The 26,035-nt window shown below is 36.5% G+C and overlaps 5 protein-coding genes across 9 annotated transcripts; 2 read left to right on the top strand and 3 right to left on the bottom strand.

Annotated features, from left to right (window-relative positions):
* Positions 1-11: 11 nt before the first annotated feature.
* LOC111468563 (F-box protein SKIP1-like) lies at positions 12-2,335 on the bottom strand. Its single transcript, XM_023113816.1, has 2 exons — positions 1,905-2,335; positions 12-786 (listed from the first exon to the last, which is right to left on the bottom strand). Exons 1-2 carry the CDS (start codon positions 2,255-2,257, stop codon positions 216-218), a joined length of 924 nt encoding a protein of 307 aa, XP_022969584.1. The 5' UTR covers positions 2,258-2,335; the 3' UTR covers positions 12-215.
* An 807-nt stretch (positions 2,336-3,142) lies between these two features.
* On the bottom strand, positions 3,143-4,092 carry LOC111468565 (UPF0057 membrane protein At4g30660-like). Of its 2 annotated transcripts, XM_023113820.1 has the most exons (3): positions 3,956-4,092; positions 3,631-3,782; positions 3,143-3,257 (listed from the first exon to the last, which is right to left on the bottom strand). In XM_023113820.1, exons 1-2 carry the CDS (start codon positions 4,043-4,045, stop codon positions 3,636-3,638), a joined length of 237 nt encoding a protein of 78 aa, XP_022969588.1. In that variant the 5' UTR covers positions 4,046-4,092; the 3' UTR covers positions 3,143-3,257; positions 3,631-3,635. The 2 variants fall into 2 exon arrangements, with proteins under 2 accessions (XP_022969588.1, XP_022969587.1); XM_023113819.1 differs by lacking the exon at positions 3,143-3,257 and having other exon boundaries at positions 3,353-3,782.
* Positions 4,093-6,080: 1,988 nt separating this feature from the next.
* Positions 6,081-10,960, top strand: LOC111468562. Its single transcript, XM_023113815.1, has 3 exons — positions 6,081-6,402; positions 6,902-7,344; positions 9,896-10,960. The coding sequence occupies exons 1-3, from the start codon at positions 6,288-6,290 to the stop codon at positions 10,409-10,411; spliced, it is 1,074 nt and encodes a 357-aa protein (XP_022969583.1). The 5' UTR covers positions 6,081-6,287; the 3' UTR covers positions 10,412-10,960.
* Positions 10,961-11,926: 966 nt separating this feature from the next.
* On the top strand, positions 11,927-17,187 carry LOC111468556 (signal recognition particle receptor subunit alpha homolog). Of its 2 annotated transcripts, XM_023113803.1 has the most exons (10): positions 11,927-12,045; positions 13,384-14,361; positions 15,201-15,285; positions 15,374-15,469; positions 15,578-15,730; positions 15,813-15,920; positions 16,003-16,122; positions 16,393-16,518; positions 16,621-16,704; positions 16,798-16,923. In XM_023113803.1, the coding sequence occupies exons 2-10, from the start codon at positions 13,403-13,405 to the stop codon at positions 16,921-16,923; spliced, it is 1,857 nt and encodes a 618-aa protein (XP_022969571.1). In that variant the 5' UTR covers positions 11,927-12,045; positions 13,384-13,402. The 2 variants fall into 2 exon arrangements, with proteins under 2 accessions (XP_022969571.1, XP_022969570.1); XM_023113802.1 differs by lacking the exon at positions 11,927-12,045 and having other exon boundaries at positions 13,403-14,361; positions 16,798-17,187.
* Positions 17,188-18,120: 933 nt separating this feature from the next.
* Positions 18,121-24,642, bottom strand: LOC111468559 (TOM1-like protein 1). 3 transcript variants are annotated; one of them, XM_023113811.1, is made up of 4 exons: positions 24,536-24,642; positions 22,716-23,277; positions 19,632-19,877; positions 18,121-18,718 (listed from the first exon to the last, which is right to left on the bottom strand). In XM_023113811.1, the coding sequence occupies exons 2-4, from the start codon at positions 23,232-23,234 to the stop codon at positions 18,287-18,289; spliced, it is 1,197 nt and encodes a 398-aa protein (XP_022969579.1). In that variant the 5' UTR covers positions 23,235-23,277; positions 24,536-24,642; the 3' UTR covers positions 18,121-18,286. The 3 variants fall into 3 exon arrangements, with proteins under 3 accessions (XP_022969579.1, XP_022969580.1, XP_022969581.1); XM_023113812.1 differs by lacking the exon at positions 24,536-24,642 and adding an exon at positions 24,377-24,513; XM_023113813.1 differs by lacking the exon at positions 24,536-24,642 and adding an exon at positions 23,732-24,325.
* Between the last annotated feature and the right edge of the window lie 1,393 nt (positions 24,643-26,035).

Below are 26,035 nucleotides of genomic sequence, written 5' to 3'. Positions count from 1 at the left end.
TTCACACAAGCAGGGAAACAATAACATGAAGGATCTGTAGAAAATGTTAATTACAAGTTATACAATAATCCATCATACAAGTTCAAAAGAAAGTAACAACTTGTGACTGTATGAAACAGAACAGATAAACTAAGAACAGTTCAACAACTTAGAAAAACAACACTGATCTTGATTTTAGATGCAGGGATAGATATAGTTTTAGGAGAGCATTTCCATCAAAGTCGGAAACTATCGGTTTGGAATCTCTCATCATACAACCTCCAATGACCATACCTCTCCGTGTGAAAGACTGGCCTTGGAATATCGAAACTCGGTTTCCTAACCTCCAAATTCTCCAATTTTGATGTAGCATTTGCTATATCACGGCTTGTCAAGTTCACACACCCAAACAGATCCAAGTACTTGAGGTTTAGACATCCTTCACATATCAAACTAAGAGCTTTAGCAGATAGTTTAGAGAAGCAGAGTTCAAGGTGCTCCAAGTTGGGCATGAACTTTGCAATAGCCGCAGCTTCTGAATCCACCTCTTGAGGGCAGGCATTTAGATAACTGTCAGGGACAGTTCCCATATGTTGGGAAGTATCTAGATTATTAAAAAAGTTCCGTTTTAGAGTCTTGATATTCGAACAGTGCTTGCCAATCAACGCCAAAGATATGTTCGAGATTTCATGACAGTAGCTTATGTCGACTTCTCGGAGCTTTCGACAACCAAGAGCAATCTTAGCCATTGATCTATCAGTAACATTGGGGCAGCTCTTGATGGAAAGAACCTCAAGGTTTGGGCACCTAAAATGTGAAGTAGTAGTAGGCCATTAATTCGAGCTATAACCAATTCTATTTCTTTTTCCTCTTTTGATAATCCCGTATTTTCATGCTAGCTTGCACACATTTCAGCTAAATGTCGTTGCTTGATTTGTTCCAAGCACAAACTTATGGCCTCAGAGACCCACTAAGATTAACAATGTCCACCTTATGCCACTCAAATGATCCATGGTGGGTCAACAAAGTGCAAAGGTCTTTTTATTAATTTAACTTAAAAGAAGATGAAGAAATCCTTCTCCGCATTCGTAACAGCCCAAACTCACCGCTAACAGATATTGTCCTTTTTAAACTTTTCATTTTAGGCTTTCCTTTAAGGTTTTAAAACGTTTTTGCTAGCCTTATTAGGAATGTTTCGTTTCTCCTTCCAACCGATATCGGATCTCACAATCTACCCCTTGGGGGCCAGCATCCTTGCTGGCACATTGTTGCCACTGTCTAGTGTCTGGCTTTGATACCATTTGTAACAGTCCAAGCTAACATTAGTAGATATTCTCCTCTTTGGATTTTCCCTTTTGGGCTTCCCCTCAACGTTTTAAAACGTCTCAAAGTTTTAAAATGTGGCTAGGAAAAGGTTTCAACACCGTTACTATAAATGTTTCATTCCCCTCTCCAACTGATGATCTCACAATCCACTCCCTTGTACCTAAGCCCACTGCTAGCAAATATAGTCTGTGCGCTTTCCCTTTCGGGCTTTCCCTCTCACAGTTTTAAAAAGCGTCTGTTAGGGAGAGATTTCCACACTCTTATTAGGATTGTTTTATTCCCCTCTCCAAATATGGGAATCATAGTACACAAGTAGCCAATTAGGATTTACTTATCCATCCCATCCCAAAGCCCATCTTGGATATTATGAAATCCAGCAATTTTTATTCTAAGAAACTGCATAATGACTGGTGAAAACATATGCAAAAATCAAGCGATATTGCATCATTGACTAATCGCCTAAGTGGTTCCTGAATCGGGAAAAACACCTAACAGGAGGAGAGAATTTGGGAAAACCAAAACTTTGCCCTAATTAAAACAAACCATCCTCACCCATAAAAACACGAAGAAGCAATGAGAAGGTCAGTAAATTAAATTACCTTTGAGCCACACAATCGAGAGATGAATCGGAGCAGTGTCTGATCCGAAGAACAGAGAGCGAACCAAGGCTCCAATGGACGACAGACCGGAGCATGGAATCGATCTTGGTCTCGAACCGGGGCGTCCACCAGGCCGGCGACTCGGTGGGGGCGGAGTCGAACATGGGTTCCAGGTCGAAGTGGGAGAAGAGACAGGGGTCGGTGGCGGCATGGAACCAGTGCTTGCACACTAACATGGGGCCGCGCCACCGCTGCTCCATAGTGAGCCGAGAGAAGACGTTGGTTAGGCATTCGTGCGTCAGCTCCGCCCATGCCGGCGACGCCAATGATGATTCCGACGACATCTCTGCCATTTCTTGGGTGTTTAGGAATAAAAGGTTGGATCGGAGTTGGAAGAAGAGATATCCATCTGGTATGAAAATGAAAGTTTCAATTTAGTACTTCATGTTTAATAAAATATCATTAATGTTGTAATTCTCTATATATATATTTGAAAGTTGAGACGTTTATGAGAGTATTATTAAAAATGTTATAAGAAAGAAAATTTAAAAATACAATAAAATATAGCTTTTTTTTTTTGAAACTTTGAACTTAACTTCTCTCATGAGTAGAATATGAGAACTTTTACTTCTACATTTTTTTATTCTATTGTTACTAATTGAATTTATATGAGCCGATGATATTTCTGTTAATGTATCAATTTGTACGATAAAATTTTTTATTTGAAGGAAAAGAATGTGACCTTCAAAAATAAGAAAACATGCTCATTCATTTAGGTATTTGTCGAGAAAATAGAATACCTTTTAGGAGTGTTAATACCGTTACCTAAATTGTAAATACATGAATATGATGTACCAAAAAATCTGCAGTTCCTAACGGAATAGGTAGCAAAGCAACTTTGCCGCCCACTGCCACTAAATCACCACTGCCCTAATCAAATTGGTGCCTGTTTTGCTTTGGGGCCGTTATGCACAAACTTTAAAGCAACAAACTTCAATGCTTTAATTATCGATGAGGAATTTTGTGAACATGGAAGGATAAAATACAACTTCCATTTTAACTTTTTATTGACATTAAAACCATCTTTGGATGCTTGATTTACCGAGAAATATTGAATGGTGATATTCATTTATTTACTCGATATTCTTTTCTTCCAATTTTGAGTATGGAAAAAAGATAAGAACAGACGAAGTATTAGTACAAAGTATTGTAAGATAACACATCAACAATTATTTCAAAATAATAAAACATTTCTTATTTTCTACAAAAGAAAAAAAAAAATGAACGACAAGCTCGTGTATCATATGTGGTCATCTTCTCGAACAACTTCCACGTTGAGGTCGATCTACATCACTAGAAGTTACAACAAGTGTTAATGGGTCATGTGCATATAATAGTAGTCTAGTTTATTACTAGAACTTAGATGAATGATATTTGCTTGTTTCTTTAATGATCTTTGTTGCACTTACAATACATGGCTAATACCTATATTTCTTTCTACATAAGAACACACTTCAATCTCTTTAACTCAAAACCAAACGCCATTGATATTTCAATTTTCTAAGCACTTGAACAAATGATCCGAATACTCCCTAATAAACTCCAAATCAGTAAGAGCAAGCCTCAGAAAATCTATGTAAATCAAATCAAATCATATCCAAAAGCAACCAAACAGTTAATAAACCTTATTCGAGAAATTAAAACAGAGTGAAGAAGAGATTCAAACTTGTTCTACACCGTCGGCACCGGCGAATAGAGCGGACGCCTGTACTCGTCGAAGAAATGATCGCGATCGACAAACACGATGGAGTAGAGAGCGTAGATGATCCCCGGAATGTAACCGAGCAGAGTCAAAATCAAACAGAGACAAAATTCCACCTGCAATTACACACAAAATTAAACCGAAACTGAAACCTAATTTCGTCTGTTTTAGATCAGATCGTCTCGTCGGCTGTTTTAGGTAATCGTAAGTTCAGATTAGCGAAGGAAATTACAGAGAGACGGAGAAGAAGAAGAAGAAGAAGAAGAAGAAGAAGAAGAATTAAGATTACCGTGCAACAGCCGTGTTTGAGGCAGACTCCGAGAGGAGGAATAAGAATGGCGATGAGAATTTCGCAGAAGATCTCACATCTGTTCGCCATTTTCGATCTTGGAGAGAAATGAGAGAGAGAGAGAGCTGTGGAAGTGCTTGATTTTGATTCGTAAGGAGTTGCGAAGATTGTTCATGCTATTAACACTTCTTTTTTTTTCTTTTAATTATTATTTTATTTCATTATTTCTCATTTAAAATTATTTTTTTTCCCTGAAAAAAATAATAATTTATTTATTAATTAAATAGACATCTAGCCTATTCTCGTCCTCCCTTAATAATTCTTCACTATACATGTCCATTTAACTCCAAAGTCTAACGGGTCTTTAAATTGAATAGAAATTCTTATTTAAATTAGGAACCGAAGCAAAAAAGGGAGAGATCTCTTGTTGGCTAATCGAGATCGAGAACGAGGATTCCTTCTTCGCCCCAGCTCTAATTCTCCACCCGTTTAATATTATATATATTATTTTTTAATCAAATATTATTAGATTTATTAGGATACTTTTTTATTGGAAATTATACTCTTTTTTCTTTTCTTTTTCTTTAATTCTTTAGTGAACCATTTTTAAAAATAAAAAATAAAAATGCAATATCTCTATAGAGGGTGGGTTGTCTATTGATGCTAGATGTTCTACATTAGTTGGGGAGGAGAACAAAATATCATTTATAAGGGTGTGGAACCTCTCCTAGCATATGCACGGTAAAGCCTTGAGGAGAAACCTCAAAGGGAAAGCTCAAATAGAACAATATTTGCTAGTGGTGGATCTGGGCCGTTACAAATGATATCAGAGTCAAGTGTTGGACGATATGCCAGCTTTCTCGTTGTTCCCCAAAGAGGGTAGATACGAGGAGGTGTGCAATAAGGATGGTGGCCCCGAAAGGGGTAGATTTGGCGACAGTCTCACGTCGATTGGAGGAAGGAAAAAGTTCAAGCAACGATGCTGGCCCCGAAGGAGATGGATTGTGATGTCCCACATTGGTTGGGGAGGAAAACACAGAGTAGCCACTCATGAAATGAAATGTAATGAACTACAAAATTAAAAATGACAAGAATACCCCTACTTAATATGTCATAAAAATGATAAAAGTAAGGGTGTTTGTGGGTAACCTTTTCGTTTCGAGCTTCTCCTCAAAGTTTTTAAAATATGTATGCTAGGGAAAGGTTTTCACACCTTTCCACCCTCATTGAGTCCTTTTTGGAGTCCTTTGTTGGCTAAGTTTAGGGCATGGCTCTGATTTTTTGGAGTCCTTTGTTGGCTAAGTTTAGGGCATGGCTCTGATACCATGTTAGACGAACACGACTCTCCACAATGGAATGATATTGTCCACTTTGAGCATAAGCTCTCATGGCTTTGCTTTGGGCTTCCCAAAAGGCCTCATACCAATGAAGAGTGTATTCTTAGATTATAAACCCATGATCATTCCCTAAATTAACCGATGTGGGACTTTCATCATCCAACACCTTGAACATAATGGAAAAAATTGAATTTTCCACTTCAAATTAAAAAAAAAAAAATTATTATACAATTTGTATTCATAGATATCCATATATAAATTGACTAAATTCAACGTTTCCTCAAATTCGTATATAATCCTTCTAAACGATGTATTATTAAGCTTAAAAAAGCGATAATTTTATTAAATTGTTGTTATTATATAAGAAATAGGGGGAGAGCAGGGAGAGTTATACCGTTATTAAACCCGATAAAAATTATATTAATTTTAAAAAATAGGTTAATATTATATTATATTTTTGTTGACCAAATATTATTAAATATTATTGAATATGTTAAAAGATACGAGTATTATAGTTTACCATATATATTATATAATTATCTTTCCATATCCATAAATTTTTTAAGAATGTTTTATATTTTTTAACATAAATTATATTAAAAAATAAAAAGGTAAAATTTAAATTATTTTTAAAAAATGAATCTATGCATTTACCTGGCTGTGAAAAAAAAGTATCCAATTTAAAAAAGGAAAAGAAATAAATATCTTAAATAAAAAGGAATTTTAAAAAATTAATAATAAAAGAAAAAAAAGAATCCCTTAATTTAAGGATGAGAGTGGTGAATTTTTGAATCAGAAACGTACGCACAAAATGAATTCCTCTGTTCTCTCTCCCCTTTTCTCTACTGCACCTCTCCTTCTCACGCGCTCATCAATGGCGGTGCTTAAGATCCTCTTCTTCTTTTTCCGTTATGCTTAGCCTTCCGCCTCTGCCTCTCTCCGGAATCCGTCTCCTCCGCCTCCTTCTTTGATTTTTCTTTTTCCGTGATCGGACAATGGAGTTCAGGTTCCGTGCCGGCGATCATCGACCACCGCCACCGACTCCGGCGCTGCAGTATGCTTCACCTTGGCCGCCGGCTGTTCACTGCTTATCTAAGCAAGGATTTTCAGGTTTGTGTTTAAATCTATATGGACTCTGTGAGAATCAAGCGGAGTTGAAGGAACTGGAGAGGCTCTGGCTTTAATATTTCTTTTGGTTTTGGATGTTTCGGATAGTGAATAGTTTTGTTTGGAATAGAGTAATTTTTTTATTGCATTGGAACTGTGGCCTGTATTTAGCTTTTGCGATGAGTAATTTGATTACGATCTGAAATTTGGAAGGAATTCAAATTTTAGGGAAAGGAGTTCTACTTTCATTTTTTTGTGACTAATTTTACTCTTTTCGATTACGGAAGAAGAAGTCGTGAGAATTTTGTTCTGCACGATTTCCCCTCTCTATGCGTTTTTCTCGGTAGCCGAATGGATTATCTCATAAGTTCTTTTTTATTTTGTTTGTCTAACCGTTGTACTGTAGATCAAGCATTTGAGGAATCTCAGACTTCTCTTCGTTTTCTTCACTCTTTCTGTTTTTATTGATTTTTTATTTTCGATTTCTTGATGGATTCAACAGACGCCTGTCTCAGAGGAAGCACGAATATCATCGCCGATAGAAAGCCGTTCGATACCGACGAAGTGATGCATTGCGAGATGGAGTTGATGCGATTGAGAAAAGAGAAATTACTGGTGGAGATTGAACGACAGCAGTTTCTGAAAGAGGACGCGAGGAGAGAACTAGTGTTGTTCGAACGAGAGATGGCGATTCGAGGCTATATTTTCCACAGACACAACCGATGGGGAGCGCCGTTCAGCGCACCGGCAGCGCCATTGTCATTGCCGTCTTCAGCAACAGTGGTGCAGTCGTCCAATGAATGGCCGAAGGTCGAGCAACTGGAAAGTTCTGATCGCCTTGGGTTTGGTCCAGGGCCGTTGCCGCCGCGGGTTCAGCCATTAATGGCAGATGACAAGACGGAGCGTCAGGTACTGCAGAATGATGAAAGAGAACTCATTATACTGGTTTGACTCTCTCTCTCTCTCTCTATATATATATAATATTATATCAGTTTGTTACCTTCTTTTTTTCTCATCAACGGTGAAACCATGTTTTAGGGTTTTTCTTGATTTTAACTTTTTTTAAAATGTTTTTGAAGAATTAAAATCACTTTTTTATGACTATCTTTTCCTAAGAATTATTAATTTAGGGACTATTTGATAATATTTCTATTTTCTTGTTTCATTTATTTTAAATTTATATGTAAAAAAATTTATATAAAACCTACTTGTGTTGGATAAAAGTAGCACCTAAACTAATTTAGGGAATGATCATAGGTTTATAATTAAGAAATATTTTATCTATTGGTATGAGGTCTTTTGAGAAAGCTCAAAGCAAAGTCATGAGAGCTTATGCTCAAAGTAGACAATATCAATCGAGAGTCATATTCATCTGACATATTGTACCTAAGTAAAAAATGATAAATAATATTTTTTTTATGTGATTTTAATTTGAGTAAGTGATTTTTTGAAAATTCTATGACGTTTGGTGATTAAAAGAAGTATCTTTAGAGGGTTACTTTAGACAAATCAAGAAATGATGTGTGGTTTGAAACAAGGGAATTACTTTTAAAATTTTCATTTGGGGAAGATTTGAAAGGAATGTAATTGAAGTTGGTTTTGGATCTTCTCTAGAAAGTAAATGAATCACTTGAAACCTTTGGTATGTGTTTAACGTGTGTAGAAGTTTAAGAACCAAATTTCAAACTTCTAAATATGCTTATATGATATTTGATTACAAACATTTAAAATAATTATGAACTTTTCTTTAATTTGAAAATTGAAAAGACATATTTTCTTTTTCATTTTCAAATATTATACCAATTATATGGGTAGGAGTGATGGTCAGTTTTTATTTCTCCAAACAAGGAGTAAGTGGTAAGGAATAATTGCACCCCCTATGGTCATTTATTTGGCTCATGACTCTCATCTATTTGGTTGATAACCCTTTTGGTTCATGACTCTCATCTATTTGGTTGATAACTCTTTTGGTTCATGACTCGGATCTATTTGGTTGAATAACTCTTTTGGTTCATGACTCTGATCTATTTGGCTGAATAACCCTTTTGGTTCATGACTCTGATCTATTAGGTTGAATAACCCTTTTTGGTTCATAACTCTTATTTACTTGGTTCATAATCCTTTTAGTTCATCTGATACATGAATCAACTTGATTATATGACATTAATGTTTCTATGCCTATATAGAGGGGTCTCTACGATAGTTGAGATGTATTGAGTTTGAGTGTTCTTTTGTATTGGTTGAGTGACATTTGGAAGGAACTTTGTTGAGACACTAGTGTGAGAGTGTGAGGTATACACTTTGTAAACGCTTGGATTATTGAGATTGGTTACTACCCATGGATGTAGGGGAATTTTTTATCTCCGAATCATGTGAATCTTTGTCTCTTTGTTTAATTTCTATTTGTGGGTGTGTGAGTGCGATCGATCCGTTTTTATCAACAATTGGTATCAGAGCATTTTGGTTGAGGCATTTGGGATATTCTGATGAAGTCGACCACGAGACGTGCTCACACTCACAATCAATTATCGAAGACAAGTTTCTCATTATAAACTTCTCATCAATCGAACCACGCTTGTTTAGAAACGTGTCTTCTATAATTGATGGTGAGTGTGAGCACGTCTTGTGGTCAATGAAGTTAAATCTTTTAGAAAACCCCAAATGCCACAACCAAAATGCTCTAATATCAATTGTTGACGGAAACGGAAGATACATTGATCGCACTTGTAGACCCACAAAAAGACACAAAGTTTTACGTGGTTCAGATATAAGAAATTCCCCTAGATCCACAAGTAGCAACCAATCTCAATAATCTACAAAGTCTCTCAATAAAATTTCCCCCAAATGTCATTCAACAAATACAAAATGACACTCAAACTCAATACATCTCAATCATCCTAGACCACCCTTTATATAGGCATAAAGCATTAATGTCATACATGATTCATGTGTCAAAATGAAAGATCTAAATAAAGGAGAATTATGAACCAAATAAATGACAATACATGCATATGAGATGCATGAACCTACGAAGCTTCGTGAAAACTTGCAACAATCTCTACGGAAGATCTTCAAACATAGCCGAAGTGTAGGCCGGGTAATCCTCGAAGGAAATCCGCCGAAACATTATACGGTTCCTAAATCTGCTTATTCAGATTTGGCTGCCACCAAACAACTTCTGTTCTACAACTGTTCCAATAGTGGCATTATTTATAGATGAAAATATATTACACAGAAAGATATTTGTGGGTGAACTGGCTTCCTTGAAATCGAGCGGTTTTTCAATCTGTTCTTTGATTTCTTCATTTAGGTGAAATTATGGCACTCCGGAGTTTGATGATGGGGTTTGTACATACAAAAAAAATAAGCTATTTGTATGCAGTGTGCGAGTGTGTTGAAAGCTGCCTTTCTAATTGCTTCCTTTCATTCCATTTATGATATTGTAAACGTCATGTTTAGGGAGTTAATTCCTTATGAATTTGTGAATATTTTGCAGGAAAAACCCGACCCAAATGTATTTAGAGAAAAGAGGAAAGCCGAGACGCCATCGACTTTCACCAACGACGTCCAACCATTCAGTGTGAAGCAAAATCCCAAGGATGAGTGGATTTGTGTACTGTGTCAAGTTACCGTGTTGAGCCAAAGTACTTTTGATCAACACCTTCATGGCAAGAAGCACAAACGCAAAGAAGCATGTCTGAGGGCTCAAAAGGCGAGCAACGTTGCGCCCGAGCCATTGCCGAACAAAAGGAGGAAGCTAGTTGAAGTCGAGGCAACGTCTGGCTTGACATGTGCAGAAGTGAAGGAGTCAAAAGATGGAGAAACTCTTCAATGTGAGAAAACAGGAAGTAGTTCTGATTTGAAATTAGACGAAAACTTGATAACTGAGGATGTTCTTGTGGGGAAAAAGAAGTTCAAGTTTTGGTGTGAAAAGTGCAAAGTTGGTGCTTTTGCTACAGAGGTGATGGTAGATCATCTGAATGGGAAGAAGCACAAGGCAAGTCTTCGATAAGAAGAAAGCTGAGAGTGCAGCAGCTGTATGTAGATACTCGACAGAAGAGTCGAGTCACGGTCTACGATGACAGGTGTTGCCCCGTGGTTCGGCAGATGAAAAAGGTTAGTGAGGTGTTTCTGATGTTCTTTAAAATGTGTCAATAAAATAGATAAGAGCTAGAAAATCTAACCACATCGAGGCAGGAAAGAGAATTTAGACTTAATTTTAGAATCGTGAAGCTAATTGGAAGTACTATTACAATTGACTTCGTCTATGATTCTAGCTCGTTGTTATGGTCACGGTGGTGATTACTGAAAATTATTTTCATATGGCAAGGGTGGGAGCAAAGAGCACGGTCATGGTCATGGAGCAACTTAGAGTTTATGATTTCTTATTTATTTGAGTTTATGATTTCTTATTTATTTAAGATGCATTGAGTCAATTTTAGTTGTTTGAAATTTTGTTAGGGCACCCTTAGTTATGGGAACAATGAAATTTGGACCGCGATTCGTGTTCTTTTAAATTGTCTCGTTGTTGAACTATTTGGTTAGATTGCACTGGCTTAAATTTTTTTTTTAGGATGGAGTATTTGAAAATTTAGGAGAGGTCGATCGCCTAAAACAAATGTCCATTAGAGTTAAATCAAATGTCCATTTTACTCTTGTAATTACATCTTACATCTCCAAGTACGATTGATTTTTTGGTAAACAATCTGATTAAAATCCAATCATAAACAAAATTTCTTGAGAGCAATTAATATTTGAACTGCTCTATGATCATAGGAAATATTTCGTGGTTTAGTACTATATACAAATGCATTATATAAAAAACCTTACTCACATGTCTCCACAAATCATTGGTAATAATTACAAAGTAGGTCGTATCAATAATGTTATCAAGAAAAAAACACTCAACTTTTATCCATATACTATAAAATCTTTAAGTTCTTATTTAAACACGATACTCATAAATGTCAACCACGTACGGTTCAAGATTATACGAATAATCTTAAATTTTTATATAAATAATATTAAAACCAATTCATTAATTATGAGATTTTAGGTGATAAATCCTATTTATACGTTAAATCATTTTTACATTCATCCTTCACAAACTTCAAAAATTATTATTATTATTATTATTATTATTATTATTATTATTATTATTATTATTACATTAAAGAATATGAGTATTTCTTTTTATATATAAATAGCTAAGTTACTAAATAAATAAATAAATAAATAAAATTAATTAATTAATTAATTGATCCAAAATTCCACTTTTGTTCACACGAACAAACCGTGTGAACGACGTTAGAAAACGCGGAAGTGGTGCACTCGTTCGCACGTGCAGACCCAAGTTCTTAGGAAGCTCCGTCGTCGCATTTTCCGTTAGTATTAGCGCCGTTTCTATCAGAACTTCGGCTCGATGGTTGGCTGAGCTGGCGTGCGGTCTTTTTTTAATTTTAATTATTATTATTATTTTTCTTTCAATTTTATGGATCAAATAAAACGCGGAGACAAACTTGGACTTTCATTTCATTGTTCTTCCTCTTCTTGTAGAAAACTTTCTTCCTCCTTTTAAATATTTCCCTTAGATTTTATTTTTCTTTGTTTTTTCATTCAGATTTTCGTGAAAGGCCAGCGTTCCAGGTTTGTTTAATCTCTCCTCGTTTTTTCCGATTCATGAATTTCATGTATTTCACTTTTTGATTGGAATCGTTACGATCTATTGTAATTTCGTTTGATCCATCACCTAGATTGAAATTAGGTCTCTGTGATTTACACATCATCGGTCGTGGTGTTTTTTATTTTCTTTCGAAATTTGTTTCTGGACGATTTCTTCCTCGATTCGATCATTATTTGCGTGTTCGGAAATCTATGTGATTTTAGATTTGTATGTTTGTTTGCCTGTAAAATTTTGGGGAGTTTGAGCGGTAAGTAATCGATGATGAAAACGATGACTTGGTTAGTTTTTTAAATGTCGCGATTTGATGAAGTTTTTCCTTTACTATTTTTGTTTCTATGTTCAATTCCCCTCTTTCTTTAGGTATCTTGAGCTTCTAGCTGTTTTCGTCTTCGATTACATCATTAATTTTATGTAGAAAGAAACTCTATGATTTCGGACAATCGTTTTGGTTGGATAGAGATTTTGGGAATTGGAAGTTAGGAACCTTAGAATTTTGCTGTGAAATCTTAGAGAATCACGATGAAGCTCTTCCCTTGTCAGAGATCCCTTTTCTTGATGTAACAGCAGTCCTCATATCCCCAATCGCCATTGAACTAGCTTGCCTCCTCCTTCAGTCACCACATTCACCATGCTACATTGATTTTTGAAAGTCTTGGAAATTTGTAGCCTTAAGCTCATGTCCAGTTCGCAAGTGAAGCTTTGATTAAAAAAAATCTGTTCTTTTGATTTTTTTTTTTAAATGGGGGGAAAAAGGAAGCAGTTCTACCAAAATTTTCTTGCTTTAGGATAACATTTTTCTTCGGTTGGCTGACTCTTTAGATTGTCTTGTTAACATTCCACATAACTCAAAGGTTTTAAGATAAATTCAGTATTGGAATGGTTTCATTAGGATCGGAAAGTAAGGAACACATGAGTTTGCTTCACACAAATTACATACTTTCTATCCTCGGGAGAAAAGCCAGTATCGTTAGTCTTCTGGGAGATGATCAGGCTGGTTGGAAAGATTTATTGACCTTTTGGTCTTTAGGTTGTTTGTTGGTCCGTTAAAGTGAAAGTTTCTTGTTTCCTATAAAATAGAAGTTCTTCTATTGTAATAATATTGTACATCATGCGTCTTTTATTGTTGTGATTTGGAGAATTGATTGAAGCAAATTGTGAGTTGTTGGATGAATTACAGTTTAACTTCCGGAACCAATAATTATACCAGAATCCATTGTATTTCTAGATTGTCAGTGGAATCTTGATATGTCAATTGAAGGAAGTTTCATTAAATTATTAACATGGTTATATTTATTTGCAAGGTATTTGAAGTAGATCAAGATGTTAGAGCAGTTGTTGATATTCACTAGGGGTGGTTTAATTCTATGGACTTGTAAGGAGCTTGGAAATGCACTTAAAGGGTCTCCTATTGACACTTTAATCAGATCCTGTCTCTTAGAGGAGCGATCTGGTGCTGCATCTTATAATTATGATGCTCCAGGTGCTGCTTACACCCTCAAGTGGACCTTCCACAATGAACTTGGCCTTGTATTTGTTGCGGTGTATCAACGGATCCTTCATTTATTGTATGTGGATGATTTGCTTGCAATGGTGAAGCAGGGGTTTTCTGAGATTTATGATCCAAAGCGGATGGTCTATGATGATTTTGATGAAACTTTTAGGCAACTTAGAATGGAGGCTGAGGCTCGTGCTAGTGAGTTGAAAAGGTCAAAGCAGGTGGCGATGAAGCCAGTGAACAATGCCAGGAAGCAAGGGCAGGATCAAAAAACTGGATTTGGAGAAAACAAGAAAAGCAACAGTGGTTTGGCAGATGTTGGTGATGCTGAGCGTACAAAAAGTCATCAGTTGGAGAATGGTTACTCCAATGGCAATCGTGTTATAGAATCTAAACTAACCGCTGTTGTTAATGGAAAAGAAAATGCAAGTTCCAATGTTGGGGCTTTTGATGTAAATAAACTTCAGAAGCTTAGGTCTAAAGGTGGGAAGAAAACTGATACTGTTGTTAATAAGGGCTCCAAGGAAGAGTCAAAGAAAAAGGTAACAAAGAAGAATAGAGTTTGGGATGATAAACCTGTTGAGGCAAAATTGGACTTCACAGATCCTGTGGGTGAGAATGGGGAGAACAATATTGAGGTTTTGGCAGCAGACCAGGGGCAAAGTATGATGGACAAAGAAGAGGTCTTTAGTAGTGACAGTGAGGATGAAGAAGATGAGGAAGGTAGCCAGGGAAGTAAGCTCGAGGCGAAGAAGAAAGGATGGTTTTCATCTATGTTCCAGAGGTAAACTTCTTTATTTCATGCATGTTCTACGTTCATAACCTCATCTTCAGTGACCGGTTTACTAGCAATGTAAGAAAAAAGAAAAAAAAAAAGTTATGGATTATGGTAAACTTACACTCTTTAGTTTCTTGAGCTTGGGTTCATGCATGTTCTACATTCATAACCTCATCTTCGGTGACCGGTTTACTAACATTGTAAAAAAAAAAAAAAGTTGTGGATTATGGTTAACTTGCACTCTTTAGTTTCTTGAGCTTGGGTTTATGCAGTACGTCAATCATGTTATCTGACCTTTAAATTCTCAAACACATCAATTTGACATTTTTTTCATCCACAATTTTTGTTTCTGCTTTATTTTCCCCATATTTCAGATTTCTTCATTGTTGGTATGTGTTCAAAATGGTACTAATCTCCTCTCCTTCGCTCTCCAGTGTGAAAACATTAAGCTTTAAATACATTTGTTATCTGCACACTTTCATACATTTGAGCAGGATGATCACATCTGGGTTTTGTTGTCGAGTATAAAACTTGTCCCTTACGTTTCTTAGTGTACCAACAGGTCTTTGATACTGTCTTTAAGTAACAAAAGTGAGTCATATCGTATCGAAACTCTTTTGCAATCTTGATTACAAAATAAACTTATGTGTATGGATTATTTGGAATTTTAGAGATACAAGTGGGGCCTGGGGAGTGTATCTTATTAGTTTGTGTCATAGAGCAAGTGAGAGCTATCATAAATTGACACAACCAGAAATTTCATTTGTGATTACCTTGGCATGTTACTTTAATATGGGATTATTAATCTAAATTTCTTTTTATTTTTGGTGCTTTTATGTTCCCAGTATTTCAGGCAAGGCAAGTTTGGATAAGGCAGATCTGGAACCAGCTCTGAAAGCTCTCAAGGACAGGCTTATGACAAAGAATGTGGTATGTTTTTGCACCATATTTATCTTATCATCCCTTATTTTTAACTGTTGGCTGCAAATTTACAAGATATTTGCTTGTTGGATTTTAGGCTGAGGAGATAGCTGAGAAACTTTGTGAATCGGTAGCGGCTAGTCTTGAGGGAAAAAAGCTAGCTTCTTTCACCAGGATTTCGTCAACGGTGCAGGTACTTCGAATAGCTACTTAGTCACACTCCATTCTTTTTCCTCACCTACTTCATTTATTATTTAATTTTGTTAGTGATCGAAAACTTTGCTTTAATTTCTCATTGCAGAACGCAATGGAAGAAGCGCTCGTCCGTATTCTGACTCCAAGACGTTCCATTGACATTCTGAGGGATGTGCATACTGCACAAGAACAAAAGAAGCCTTATGTGGTCGTTTTTGTTGGTGTCAACGGAGTTGGAAAATCTACTAATCTTGCCAAGGTCAGGCCACCTTCTGCTGAAGTTCGTTCCGTTCGACCTATCTTTTGATTCGAGAGATAAATGCGTAAACTTTTGTGTACAGGTGGCTTATTGGCTTCTTCAGCATAAAGTTAGTGTCATGATGGCCGCTTGTGATACATTTAGATCCGGAGCCGTTGAGCAGCTTAGAACTCATGCTCGTAGACTTCAGGTATGGGATGATTATTTGATTAACCATGAAATTGTTTATCAGAACTCAGTCGCCTATATTTATCCTCGATCATTATTTTCAGATCCCTATATTCGAGAAGGGCTACGAGAAAGATCCTGCAATTGTGGCTAAAGAAGCAATCCAAGAGGCATCCCGCAATGGATCTGAGGTCGTTCTTGTTGACACAGCTGGGAGAATGCAGGTTTGTAACCTTTTCTTATTTATCCAAAATTGAAGTGATTGTGAATCTCTTGCTCCTCCGGGCTCCCGGCGCTCTCGTGGTTTGCGGGAAGGAAAAAGGACTCATCCTTTGTTGCATCTAGCACGAGTTGATAAAGAGAGAGCTTCGTCTGTCGTATATTTCATATCATGTCCTAAATTAAAAACAAAAGAACAAAAATAGAAGTGATTGTATTCTTAGTTTCAAAATTAGCTCCTCGTCATTCATATCCAAACATGTTGCAACTCCCAGGATAATGAACCACTCATGAGAGCTCTTTCAAAGCTTATCAACCTTAACAGTCCAGATCTAGTCTTGTTCGTCGGGGAGGCCCTCGTTGGGAATGATGCTGTCGATCAACTTTCAAAGTTCAATCAGGTTTCGTGTCTCTATCCATGGATCGGCTATAAGTTTGTTTACCTATGAGTTGTTTAGATGAGCTCTAATGCTTGCTTGCTCTTGTGTTCTTCGTTACTGCAGAAACTAGCTGACCTCTCTACTTCACCCAATCCTAGACTGATCGACGGTATCTTGCTCACAAAATTCGATACAATTGATGACAAGGTAAATAAATTTAGCACATTCCTAGTTATTATGAGAGCCTCATCAATCATTTTTCGGGTAATCTAACGCATCTTGGTTACTTACAACTTGCAGGTTGGAGCAGCATTGTCCATGGTTTACATATCTGGAGCACCAGTTATGTTTGTCGGCTGTGGACAGTCATATACCGACCTCAAGAAACTCAATGTCAAATCGATCGTCAAAACGCTTATTAAATAAGAGCTAAGCCACACAGTCGTGTACCAACCTCAAGAAACTAAATGTCAAACCGATCGCCAAAATGCTTAGCAAACGAGTGCTCTTTACAGTACAAAGTTTGGGAGGCCATGGCGTTGGGTAGATGTATTAAATGGTGAAATGTTGTGCTTGTGTTTGTTTGCCCCCTATGACCATCCTTTTGCTATATGCTTAACTTAATTTTAAGTGTATGCACTCAGTAGGTGTAATGTTATCCTTTAGTTTGTTGGATTGTTGATTTCTTTGGCCTCTCTTCTTGTGTATTTGAGGTCATTGTTATTATTATTTTTGCTATTTTAATTCTTCGTACACCCCAAATAAGGAGAAGTACATGAATGAACCGAGACCTCTTTCAAATAAGTAAGAAAAACTTCAACGAAACGAAAGTTACTCCTACCTCATTTAGAAGCGAGAAGTAAGCAACCTGACCATGACACACAGTGTATCTTAATACCGGGACACATGAACAAAGTATTACCATAAACATATTTTTTTCCCTATTAATAGTTTTTCAAGGCTATAAATGGTTGTAATACCTATGCCAAGAAATTTGATCAAACCTCAAATTTTGGATTTGGCATTTGTGTGTCTGGATATTTTCGGGTATCTCTTGCGACTAGTTAGGGTGCTTACTTTTAACTTCAAAATATTCGCAATGAGGTCGGAGTTTAAGCAATAAAATTAATGAATTTAATTTAATCAATATTATATACAAATATCTTAAATAAATATATAGAAAATAATAAAACCTTTTTCAATGATATTTACCATGTGAGTCTAATTTTAATTTTAAGTCTAATTTTATTAAAAGGTCTAATAACATTGCCATTACTCAAATCACATACCATTTAGGAAGTTAAATGTTTGGATTCTCATCTCCATGTGTATTATTGAATTAAAGAAAAAAAAGTAAAGATCTATTATGAATATTTTAATTATAGATACTCATAATTACCGGATGATGAATGTGATTCCTATTTAGTTCCTAAATTTGAACTAGTTTCTAATTAACCTGAATAAGTAGTTTTATATCTTTTACCCGTTTTTCTTTCCGAATGAGTGATGTTATGTCTGTTACCTGTTCTTCCTTTCGAATAAGTAGTGCTATGTCGATTACTTGTTTTTCTTCTCAAGTTCAGTTGGGAGTGATGATTCAAATAAATGAAAGTAATCTTTTCAACACTTGGAAGTTCATAATAGAAAATGTGCATTAGTTAGTGTAGAAGTTTATAATAAAATGCAGCTAAACATGTAAAGTTACATAAAGATCTTTTAACATCAAATAAATCTTTCTAAAAATTGAGAGTGTGATTATCATGAATCAGTTCAAACCAAAAGCTCAAAATCAAAAGGAAATGAGATCATTGTCTTTTGATGAATCTGGCTTCTTGGGTTCCTGTCCCCGATCAGATGCACTTCCACCTTTCTTCCCAAATATCATCTCATCAAGATCATCCATCATTTCATCACTGCTTCCGCCGCCAGGCCGGCTGCCGGAAGTGGCAGCTTTTCTGACCAGAGCATCTTCTTCCTTGGCGTGACTCGGAGATTCATCAGGTTCCCCAGCAATGGGTATCATGGCAGGTTCTTGTTCACGTGGAGAAGTTGTTGAGGGCTTCTTCAGATCTTCGCACTTTGAAAGGACTTTCTGAATTTCATCATTCACATTCAATGCCTCGAAAAGAAGGGCCTCGTTGTCTTCAGCGGTCTCGATAATTCTTTGGATGGCTGATCGTGATTGGCGACATTGTAGTACGAGTGTCCCGGTCAGATCATCCTGCATAGGGCAAGAAACAACTTAGGAGAAAAATAATCAGGTTTTATGATGTCTCGATATCATGGATTACGATAAAACCTTCCACGAGCAACATAAGGAGAATCCCATGGGTCATAGCCACTCCTTTTTAGGAAACTTAAGCATCAAAGCAAAAATAAGGAGTCCTAAGTCCTAATAAACTAATATACCAAAACATAATCTCTACTTCCAAAGTCCGATTTAACAAAATTTCTCGCAAATCTGATAATCAAAAGACAACGAACATTCCCTAAATCTCACGGTAATGAATATCAAAAGGAACCCAGAAAGTGAATATTATTGGACACGACGCTTTCACGATGATTCTCATTGCAGGATAGTCGAGTTCCAATTCAGATTTTGAAGGAGCCTAATATTATAGTTCTGACCAACTTCAATTTTCAGACACAGTAACCAATCCCTTCATAAGCATGAGCCTCAATAAAAGTTGAAGAGTTGCAAGGTTCAAAGTTCAGGGAGAAAGGGAGGGGGGAAATTGGTAAAATATTGGTTATACAAATGGCAGTTGTAACGGCCCATGCCCTCGCTAGAAGATATTGTCCTCTTTAGGTTTTTCTTTTAGGGCTTTCCCTCAAGGTTTTAAAAACATTTACTATGGAGAAGTTTCCACACCCTTATAAGAGGTGTTTTGTTCTCCTCCCCAATCGATGTAGGATCTCACGGAAATTGAGCACCATCTTAAATAAATCCAATTATTAGGATATGACCATGAAAATGTTCGTGTTTCAGATCAGCTGTGATAGTTCACCGAGTTTTCGATGCCAGACCATGAATAGTTCCAAGCATCCAATTGTATCATATATTGAAACGTTTAAAGCATATGCATATTAAGTGAGAGAGAGAAAACTCAGAACACTATGAAAAGATGCATTACCTCTGAAGTATCCTGAGCGGGTGATGAGGATAACACTGTTGAGAGAAGCTCAATGCTGTTCCTTGCGACGTCAAATGCTTCCTTTGTTTCTTCAGCTGTAAAGGTTTGCACGGGAATATCGTGATGAAACTGTTCGATATGACTGGCTTCTGTCTCCGTAGCGGAAATTGTGCGAGGAGGAGTGAAAATGGGTGCAAGACTCTCATTGTCCCGACCAGGGAATCGAATACCTCTTGATTTTAAACTCTGATAAATGCAAACATAAGAAACTGTAATAACTAATAAAATTCTCTCAATCCACGGGGAAAGCATCTAAAACAATAACTAGCAAAATAATTTCCAAACTGTTACTCTCCAACTTCTCTAGCAAGACAGAAACTGATAAAAAGTCCAAAATTAGAAAACTTTGTGTTTTCATATCATTAGCTATGACCTATGGGGCATATAAGATTCGAAATGGATGGTTAAGTTTAAATGCTAAACTATCACTGATTGATGATTGGACATCAAAGATCTTGGAAATTATTACTTTAAAAGGCTATGAATATGACAATTAATTTAACTGAAAATTAACATATCTAGAAAGTTTCTCCCTTGAACCATTAGAACAAGAATTTCCTTGTCTAAAGAAACTGCCTTTTAGCATGTGGAAACAATCTTAATTCTGCAGAGAGAATACAAGTTAAATAATCGCAGATTTCAAAAGAAAACAAATTAAGCATTCAAAAACAGATCATTAAAAACCTGATTCACAGTACAACACGTCAAACAGAGCAATGGGTTGCCTTATCCAGTATCCGTCAATGCGCCATAACTAAGGGATAACAAATAACATAAAAGATTTTCCTAACACGAGACCAAGGATTGCCCAAGCCAAAAACTGTAAGCTCAATCTGTCCAACATAAGTTACAGTTGGTGCTTTCCTGTTTGCGGGGCAACTACATGCAATTTGACGAGATAAGCTTACAAATCAGCAGTAGTGAAAAGGACACAATCAAGTTCTTGCACTTAGTAATCCACTTCAAAGGACTAAAAACACGAATTATAGTGAATCAATGGAGTTATGTCTGATGGGTATGCTTAAAAGGAAAGAGGCTTATTTTTGGAGTTTATGATGAGGAAGGTTCGTTTGAAGGCAAGAGAGTTCTTTGCGAATTGCAGGTGTCTTACATCTTGTAATGGATCAGGCTTGCCACTTTCTTCAGGGGTTTCATTTTAGGGGATGGATTGAATGATATCAACTTTTGTTTATTTATTTATTAGGATCCAGGGATCGTCTCATTTATAACTGGTATTTGATATCAAAGAGGAAGGCCACATGTTCATGTCACCTTGGTCCACCTGGGAGAGGGATTTTTCTAAAGCAAAGGAGACTGATGTGGATGTTGCCACTTGAACAAGGGAGTGAGCGTTTCTTCATCGGGTGCAACTGGGTGAATTTGTAAAGAATTCCTCCAAAGATGGACCCACATATACTAAGATCTAAGGCTTGCTCCTTGATGGTGTATAAGAGTAGATTGAGCTTTACAAACCATTCAGCACCTTCTATCCTACGCTTCTCAGCAAAGAACGGCAAGCATTTGTATAAAAAACATCATAAATCAATTTGATCTATCTAAAGGTTGCCAATAAAAGGTGCTGTGAAAATTTTCACGGCATTTACCTCAAATCCCTTACTGGGATATGGTTAGACTTCAAGTTCCAGATCTTATAGAAGACCATAGATATCATGTTCTCATTATCTGCCCTAAACAATATTGCGCACATTGTACACAAGAAGAGGCACTGCCTTTAAACTTAGCTTCACCATTTGATCTACCAAAACAAATATTTATACTTCAAGAAATTAACGACACTTTTAACCTAGAATTTTACGTTCAAATGATTGTTATACTTGAGCAACTCAACCAAATGAAGGATTTACAAGAAAGCCTCCAACTAAGAAAAATTGCATTTGGAGAATAGTTACAAAAAAGTTCTAGAAGCTTTATATATTTTGCAAGATCCCCCTCAACACTACTCTATGGACTTCCCTCAAAAGTAGAGTTAAGAAGTACTAGCTTCCTGGTTTGTGCAGTAGCCAAACCACTCCACGTGCACAACTTTTTTTTACGAATTACGAGAATCCTATTTGTGCAGTCAGTCAAACCACTTCAAGTCAATTAAGATGACATATGCTAAAATACCCTCCATTGCTGATACACAACAAAGAACTGGTTGCCATATCTATTCATTCAAGGGGATAACCAGATGAAAAAAAAAATGATTTCATATATTAATAATTTCAAACCTCCTTTTGGAACAAAAATCCTGTTTTTGGAATACTGTTCTTTAGGGAATTCCACTCTTCAAAAAAATATTGTTTTGGGGACTGGACTCCATACTGGAGCATGAGATTAGAAACCCTGACAATTTAGAATTGTTGAATAAAAATTTACACACAATTCTCAGTTTCCCATTTCAATTTATTTAATTATGGTTGCTTTGGAAACAGTCTATAAGCTTTCTATATAATAAGTTCATAGCATAATGCAATCTTTTCTACTGTCCTACATACTTCATCTGTACCCAAAAACAAAAGAAATTCAAATCCAGACAAAATCAGACCAACCTTAATACTAACACTAAAACCGTCCCTACTCAATCTGAAATACATTTGAAGGAAATACAACAAGCATACATCAGCATGAGAGTAATTATAAAAGCATATGGAAAGAACACACCATGAAGCTACTTCCCTTTTAATTAAATCAAGCCGTTCCTCCCAAGATAAGCTTGTCCCGCATACTTCTTATGTCCAAGCGTTAAACATAGTTTGTTGCCAAGTTACCACAATTTGACTCAAGTTTCTTAAACAATATTGTGACAGTAAATATATGCTTAGTATCTATCATTCCATGAGTAAACTTAGAAAATTTCAACGCCAATTGATGGAAGTTTTCTTTTAAGAAGAAAGAAAGGAGAAAAAAAAATGTCCTTCAGAACTAATAAATCCACTTAGATTATGCCATGGCCCTATATATTTTTCATAACCGAATTCCAGATATTTAGCAAAGAAAGAGAGTACTGAAATATGTGGATACCTTGTACGTTTCTTCATAAACAGGCAAATAACGAAGTTCACCAGTTGATTCCCCCCATGCTTCAATCAACATTAAAGCTTTGTTCCGATTATTGACAACAGTTTGCGGATCATCAATTAGCTTCACCATCTCATCAAGAACTCTCTCCGCTGCCACCTCGGAGAAACACTTCTCACAATTTTTAACACACGTCTCAAGCAGCACCAATGCCAAATACTGGATCCTGGGGCTTTTTACCATTATTCGTTTTTTAATCCCACGAATCAAGTCTATGCTGTTGATTTTTTCAGAATTAACCATGTCACAGATTTCAAGATTCAGGGCCCAATCCGGCTCTTCCAGTGTCTCTGATGTGGCATCTTCAACAAGTTTATCGTCCTGGTTAGGACCTTGAAAGAGTTCCTTCATTTTGAAACTCATAGAACTGACACCTGCACTCATCTTCCGGCTCATCTCTGTCCCACTAATCTTTAGGCGTTCACCCAAGGCACTAACTTTATCCATCAAATTGTCACTCATCTTTGCAACCGAACAAAATCAAGACAAATCCTAAAGAGAGTCCCTGGAAACACAAAACTCTTGAAAAATCAGAAGAAGTTCAGTTAAGAAAAATGTCAAAACAACAACTGCAGCATTAACCCTTCATTTTTGGAGAAAATTGAATCTTTTGTGGAAGTTCAAGAAATTTTTAAGCATTTCTCCTTTCTATATGCATCCCTTTTGAAAATGTGTGAAATTTATCTCCCAAGGTTCTCTTTGAGATTTATTTTCAACATTTCCTATGGACTCAAATCCAGTATCTAGAGCTAATTAATTGGCTTGTATAGCTCATCTCAACAAGGAATTGGATAGAATTCAGTAGAAGTTTTTTTGTAAAACAAAGTTCCTTAAAAAAGAGATTCTTCATCAAAACTTGCTGGAGCTTTCAAAAGTCCAATCCAACTTCTCCTAATTCAATTTGATGTATTAATTTTTTGTTACATTTTAAAGTTCATCATTTGTTATGAGTTTCGTACCCTTTGAGCAAAAGTTGTCTCTCATTTAAAAACAACTGCAGCATTCTATACCTGGAGGAAATTCATGTTAGCAGAACATACAACATGGAATACGTTTCAAATGATTCTCATTTTCTTGGCAAGCATAATAAAGTATACGAGCTAAATCCAAAACTTCGGAGACCCGAATCTAGAAAACCTAGAAGCTAAAAGGTAAGAGAAAACACATCATCCTTTTTTTTATCATTGAAAGTGGCTTAATTATTGCTACAAAAATCTCTTAACCTACCAATATATATCCAAAATTGAAAACCGAACGAAAATTCTTAAAATCTTCGTTTGTAATCTACATCCATGAAACAGAAAACTCTAAACACAAATGAAAATCTTTGCAATTCCTCATAAAGAAAACTAAAAATCTCTCCGTCTCGAAGAAACCAAAAAATTGAAAAGGCATAAAACATAGCATGCACGAGGAGCCATCAAAAACCTACTTCAATCCTCTAAATCCAAACAAATTTTCAACAACCCGTTCAAAAAAAATCACAACAGCCCATTTTCTCAAACGGCAATCGAGTTCCCAACACCGACCGCCAAATTCCCCCAAATTTTATCAAGAAAAAGCCACTAAAACATGAGATTCTCTTCGAGGAATCCCTCACATACCTTTTCCCCAAAACGTTACAGGCTATCAGGAAGAATCAACCGACCGATCAGATCAAATCCCTCAAAAACACATACGATCTCTCGAATAGAACAAATTCTAGAGCAAATAGAAGAAACAATAGAAAAATGTAATGCCCAAAAGAGGAAAATAATGCGTACCCTTGAAGTTTTGGATGAGACGACGTTGCAACGACTCCTCGCAGTACAGCTTTCTTTTTCAGTCTCCCTCGCTGGCGTTGTCAATGGTTCCTGAAACTGTATATATGTATGTATGTATATATATATATCCTTCTCCCGGAGGAATTTGTATCCATTGCGTGTAAAACTAAATATGGAGCAATTCCTATGATTGGTCGGTCGGTCGGTCGGCCAAGTTTATTTGTGCGTAATCAATTATGAATTTGTTAAATTCTATTTTGCATTTGATGTTCAAAATATCTACTTGGACTCCTTTTAGACCTTAGCCTCTAGAGGGGAAGGAATAGAGGATTTTTAATTCATGATATTGTGAATTATATAAGAGATTTGGGACCCACTTGAGCCGGTTGAGAAAAGATGTTCATTTAATTCGTAAGGTTAGGGTCCCACTTTGAACGGATGGAGAAGAGTTGTTCATTTAACTCGTAAGGTCAAGAACCCGTTTTGAACGGGTAGAGAAGAGTTGTTTGTTCGAACTTGTAAGGTTAGGGATCTGCTTTGAACAAATAGAGAAGAGATGTTTGTTTAACTCGTAAGGTCAGGGACCCACTTTAAATGGGTAGAGAAGAGATGTTCGTTTAAGTCGTAAGGTTAGGGACCCACTTCGAACGGGTAGAGAAGAGATGTTCGTTTTAACTCGTAAGATTAGGGACCCACTCTAAATGAGTAGAAAAGAGATATTCATTCAACTCGTAAGGTCAGGGACCACTTTGAACGGGTAGAGAATAGATGTATGTTTAACTCGTAAGGTCAGGGACTCGCTTTAAACGAGTAGAGAAGAGATATCCGTTTAACTCGTAAGGTCAATGACCCACTTTAAACGGGTAGAGAAGAGTTGCTCATTTAACTCGTAAGGTCAGTGACCCACTTTAAACAGGTAGAGAAGAGTTGTTCGTTTAACTTGTAAGGTTAGAGACCCACTTTGAACAGGTAGAGAAGAGATGTTCATTTAACTCGTAAGGTCAGGGAACCACTTTAAACAAGTAGAGGAGAGATGTTCGTTTAAGTCGTAGGGTCAGAGGCCCACTTTAAACGGGTAGAGAAGAGATGTTTGTTTAACTTGTAAGATTAAGGACCTACTCTTAATGAGTAGAAAAGAGATTCATTCAACTCGTAAGGTCAGGGACTCACTTTTAACGGGTAGAGAAGAGATGTACGTTTAATTTGTAAGGTCAGGGACTCACTTTAAACGGGCAGATATGAGAAGTTCATTTAACTCGTAAGGTCAGGGACCCACTTTAAACGAGTAGAGAAGAGATGTTTGTTTAGCTCGTAAGGTCAATGACCCACTTTAAACGGATAGAGAAGAGATGTTTGTTTAACTCGTAAGGTCAGGGACCCACTTTAAACGAGTAAAGAAGAGATGTTCGTTTAACTCGTAAGGTCAATGACCCACTTTAAACGAGTAGAGAAGAGATGTCCATTTAACTCGTAAGGTCAGGGATCCACTTTAAACGGATA

Source organism: Cucurbita maxima, unplaced genomic scaffold (genome assembly GCF_002738345.1).
Source record: "Cucurbita maxima cultivar Rimu unplaced genomic scaffold, Cmax_1.0 Cma_Scf00037, whole genome shotgun sequence".
NCBI lineage: Eukaryota > Viridiplantae > Streptophyta > Magnoliopsida > Cucurbitales > Cucurbitaceae > Cucurbita > Cucurbita maxima.
This window is presented reverse-complemented; position numbering and strand designations above follow the sequence as displayed.

What these genes read in the sequence shown, in the direction of transcription:
- LOC111468563 (XM_023113816.1), bottom strand. Translation starts at nt 2,257, where the DNA reads ATGGCAGAGATGTCGTCGGAATCATCATTGGCGTCGCCGGCATGGGCG. An exon ending in CTCGATTGTGTGGCTCAAAG is followed by an intron (nt 787 to 1,904) that starts GTAATTTAATTT and finishes TTCACATTTTAG; the next exon opens with GTGCCCAAACCTTGAGGTTC.
- LOC111468565 (XM_023113820.1), bottom strand. Translation starts at nt 4,045, where the DNA reads ATGGCGAACAGATGTGAGATCTTCTGCGAAATTCTCATCGCCATTCTT. An exon ending in TCAAACACGGCTGTTGCACG is followed by an intron (nt 3,783 to 3,955) that starts GTAATCTTAATT and finishes GTGTAATTGCAG; the next exon opens with GTGGAATTTTGTCTCTGTTT.
- LOC111468562 (XM_023113815.1), top strand. Translation starts at nt 6,288, where the DNA reads ATGGAGTTCAGGTTCCGTGCCGGCGATCATCGACCACCGCCACCGACT. An exon ending in ATCTAAGCAAGGATTTTCAG is followed by an intron (nt 6,403 to 6,901) that starts GTTTGTGTTTAA and finishes TGGATTCAACAG; the next exon opens with ACGCCTGTCTCAGAGGAAGC. An exon ending in AAAGAGAACTCATTATACTG is followed by an intron (nt 7,345 to 9,895) that starts GTTTGACTCTCT and finishes AATATTTTGCAG; the next exon opens with GAAAAACCCGACCCAAATGT.
- LOC111468556 (XM_023113802.1), top strand. Translation starts at nt 13,403, where the DNA reads ATGTTAGAGCAGTTGTTGATATTCACTAGGGGTGGTTTAATTCTATGG. An exon ending in GGATTTCGTCAACGGTGCAG is followed by an intron (nt 15,470 to 15,577) that starts GTACTTCGAATA and finishes TTCTCATTGCAG; the next exon opens with AACGCAATGGAAGAAGCGCT. An exon ending in AACTTTCAAAGTTCAATCAG is followed by an intron (nt 16,519 to 16,620) that starts GTTTCGTGTCTC and finishes TCGTTACTGCAG; the next exon opens with AAACTAGCTGACCTCTCTAC.
- LOC111468559 (XM_023113811.1), bottom strand. Translation starts at nt 23,234, where the DNA reads ATGAGTGACAATTTGATGGATAAAGTTAGTGCCTTGGGTGAACGCCTA. An exon ending in TTTATGAAGAAACGTACAAG is followed by an intron (nt 19,878 to 22,715) that starts GTATCCACATAT and finishes TGCATTTATCAG; the next exon opens with AGTTTAAAATCAAGAGGTAT. An exon ending in CCGCTCAGGATACTTCAGAG is followed by an intron (nt 18,719 to 19,631) that starts GTAATGCATCTT and finishes TGCCCTATGCAG; the next exon opens with GATGATCTGACCGGGACACT.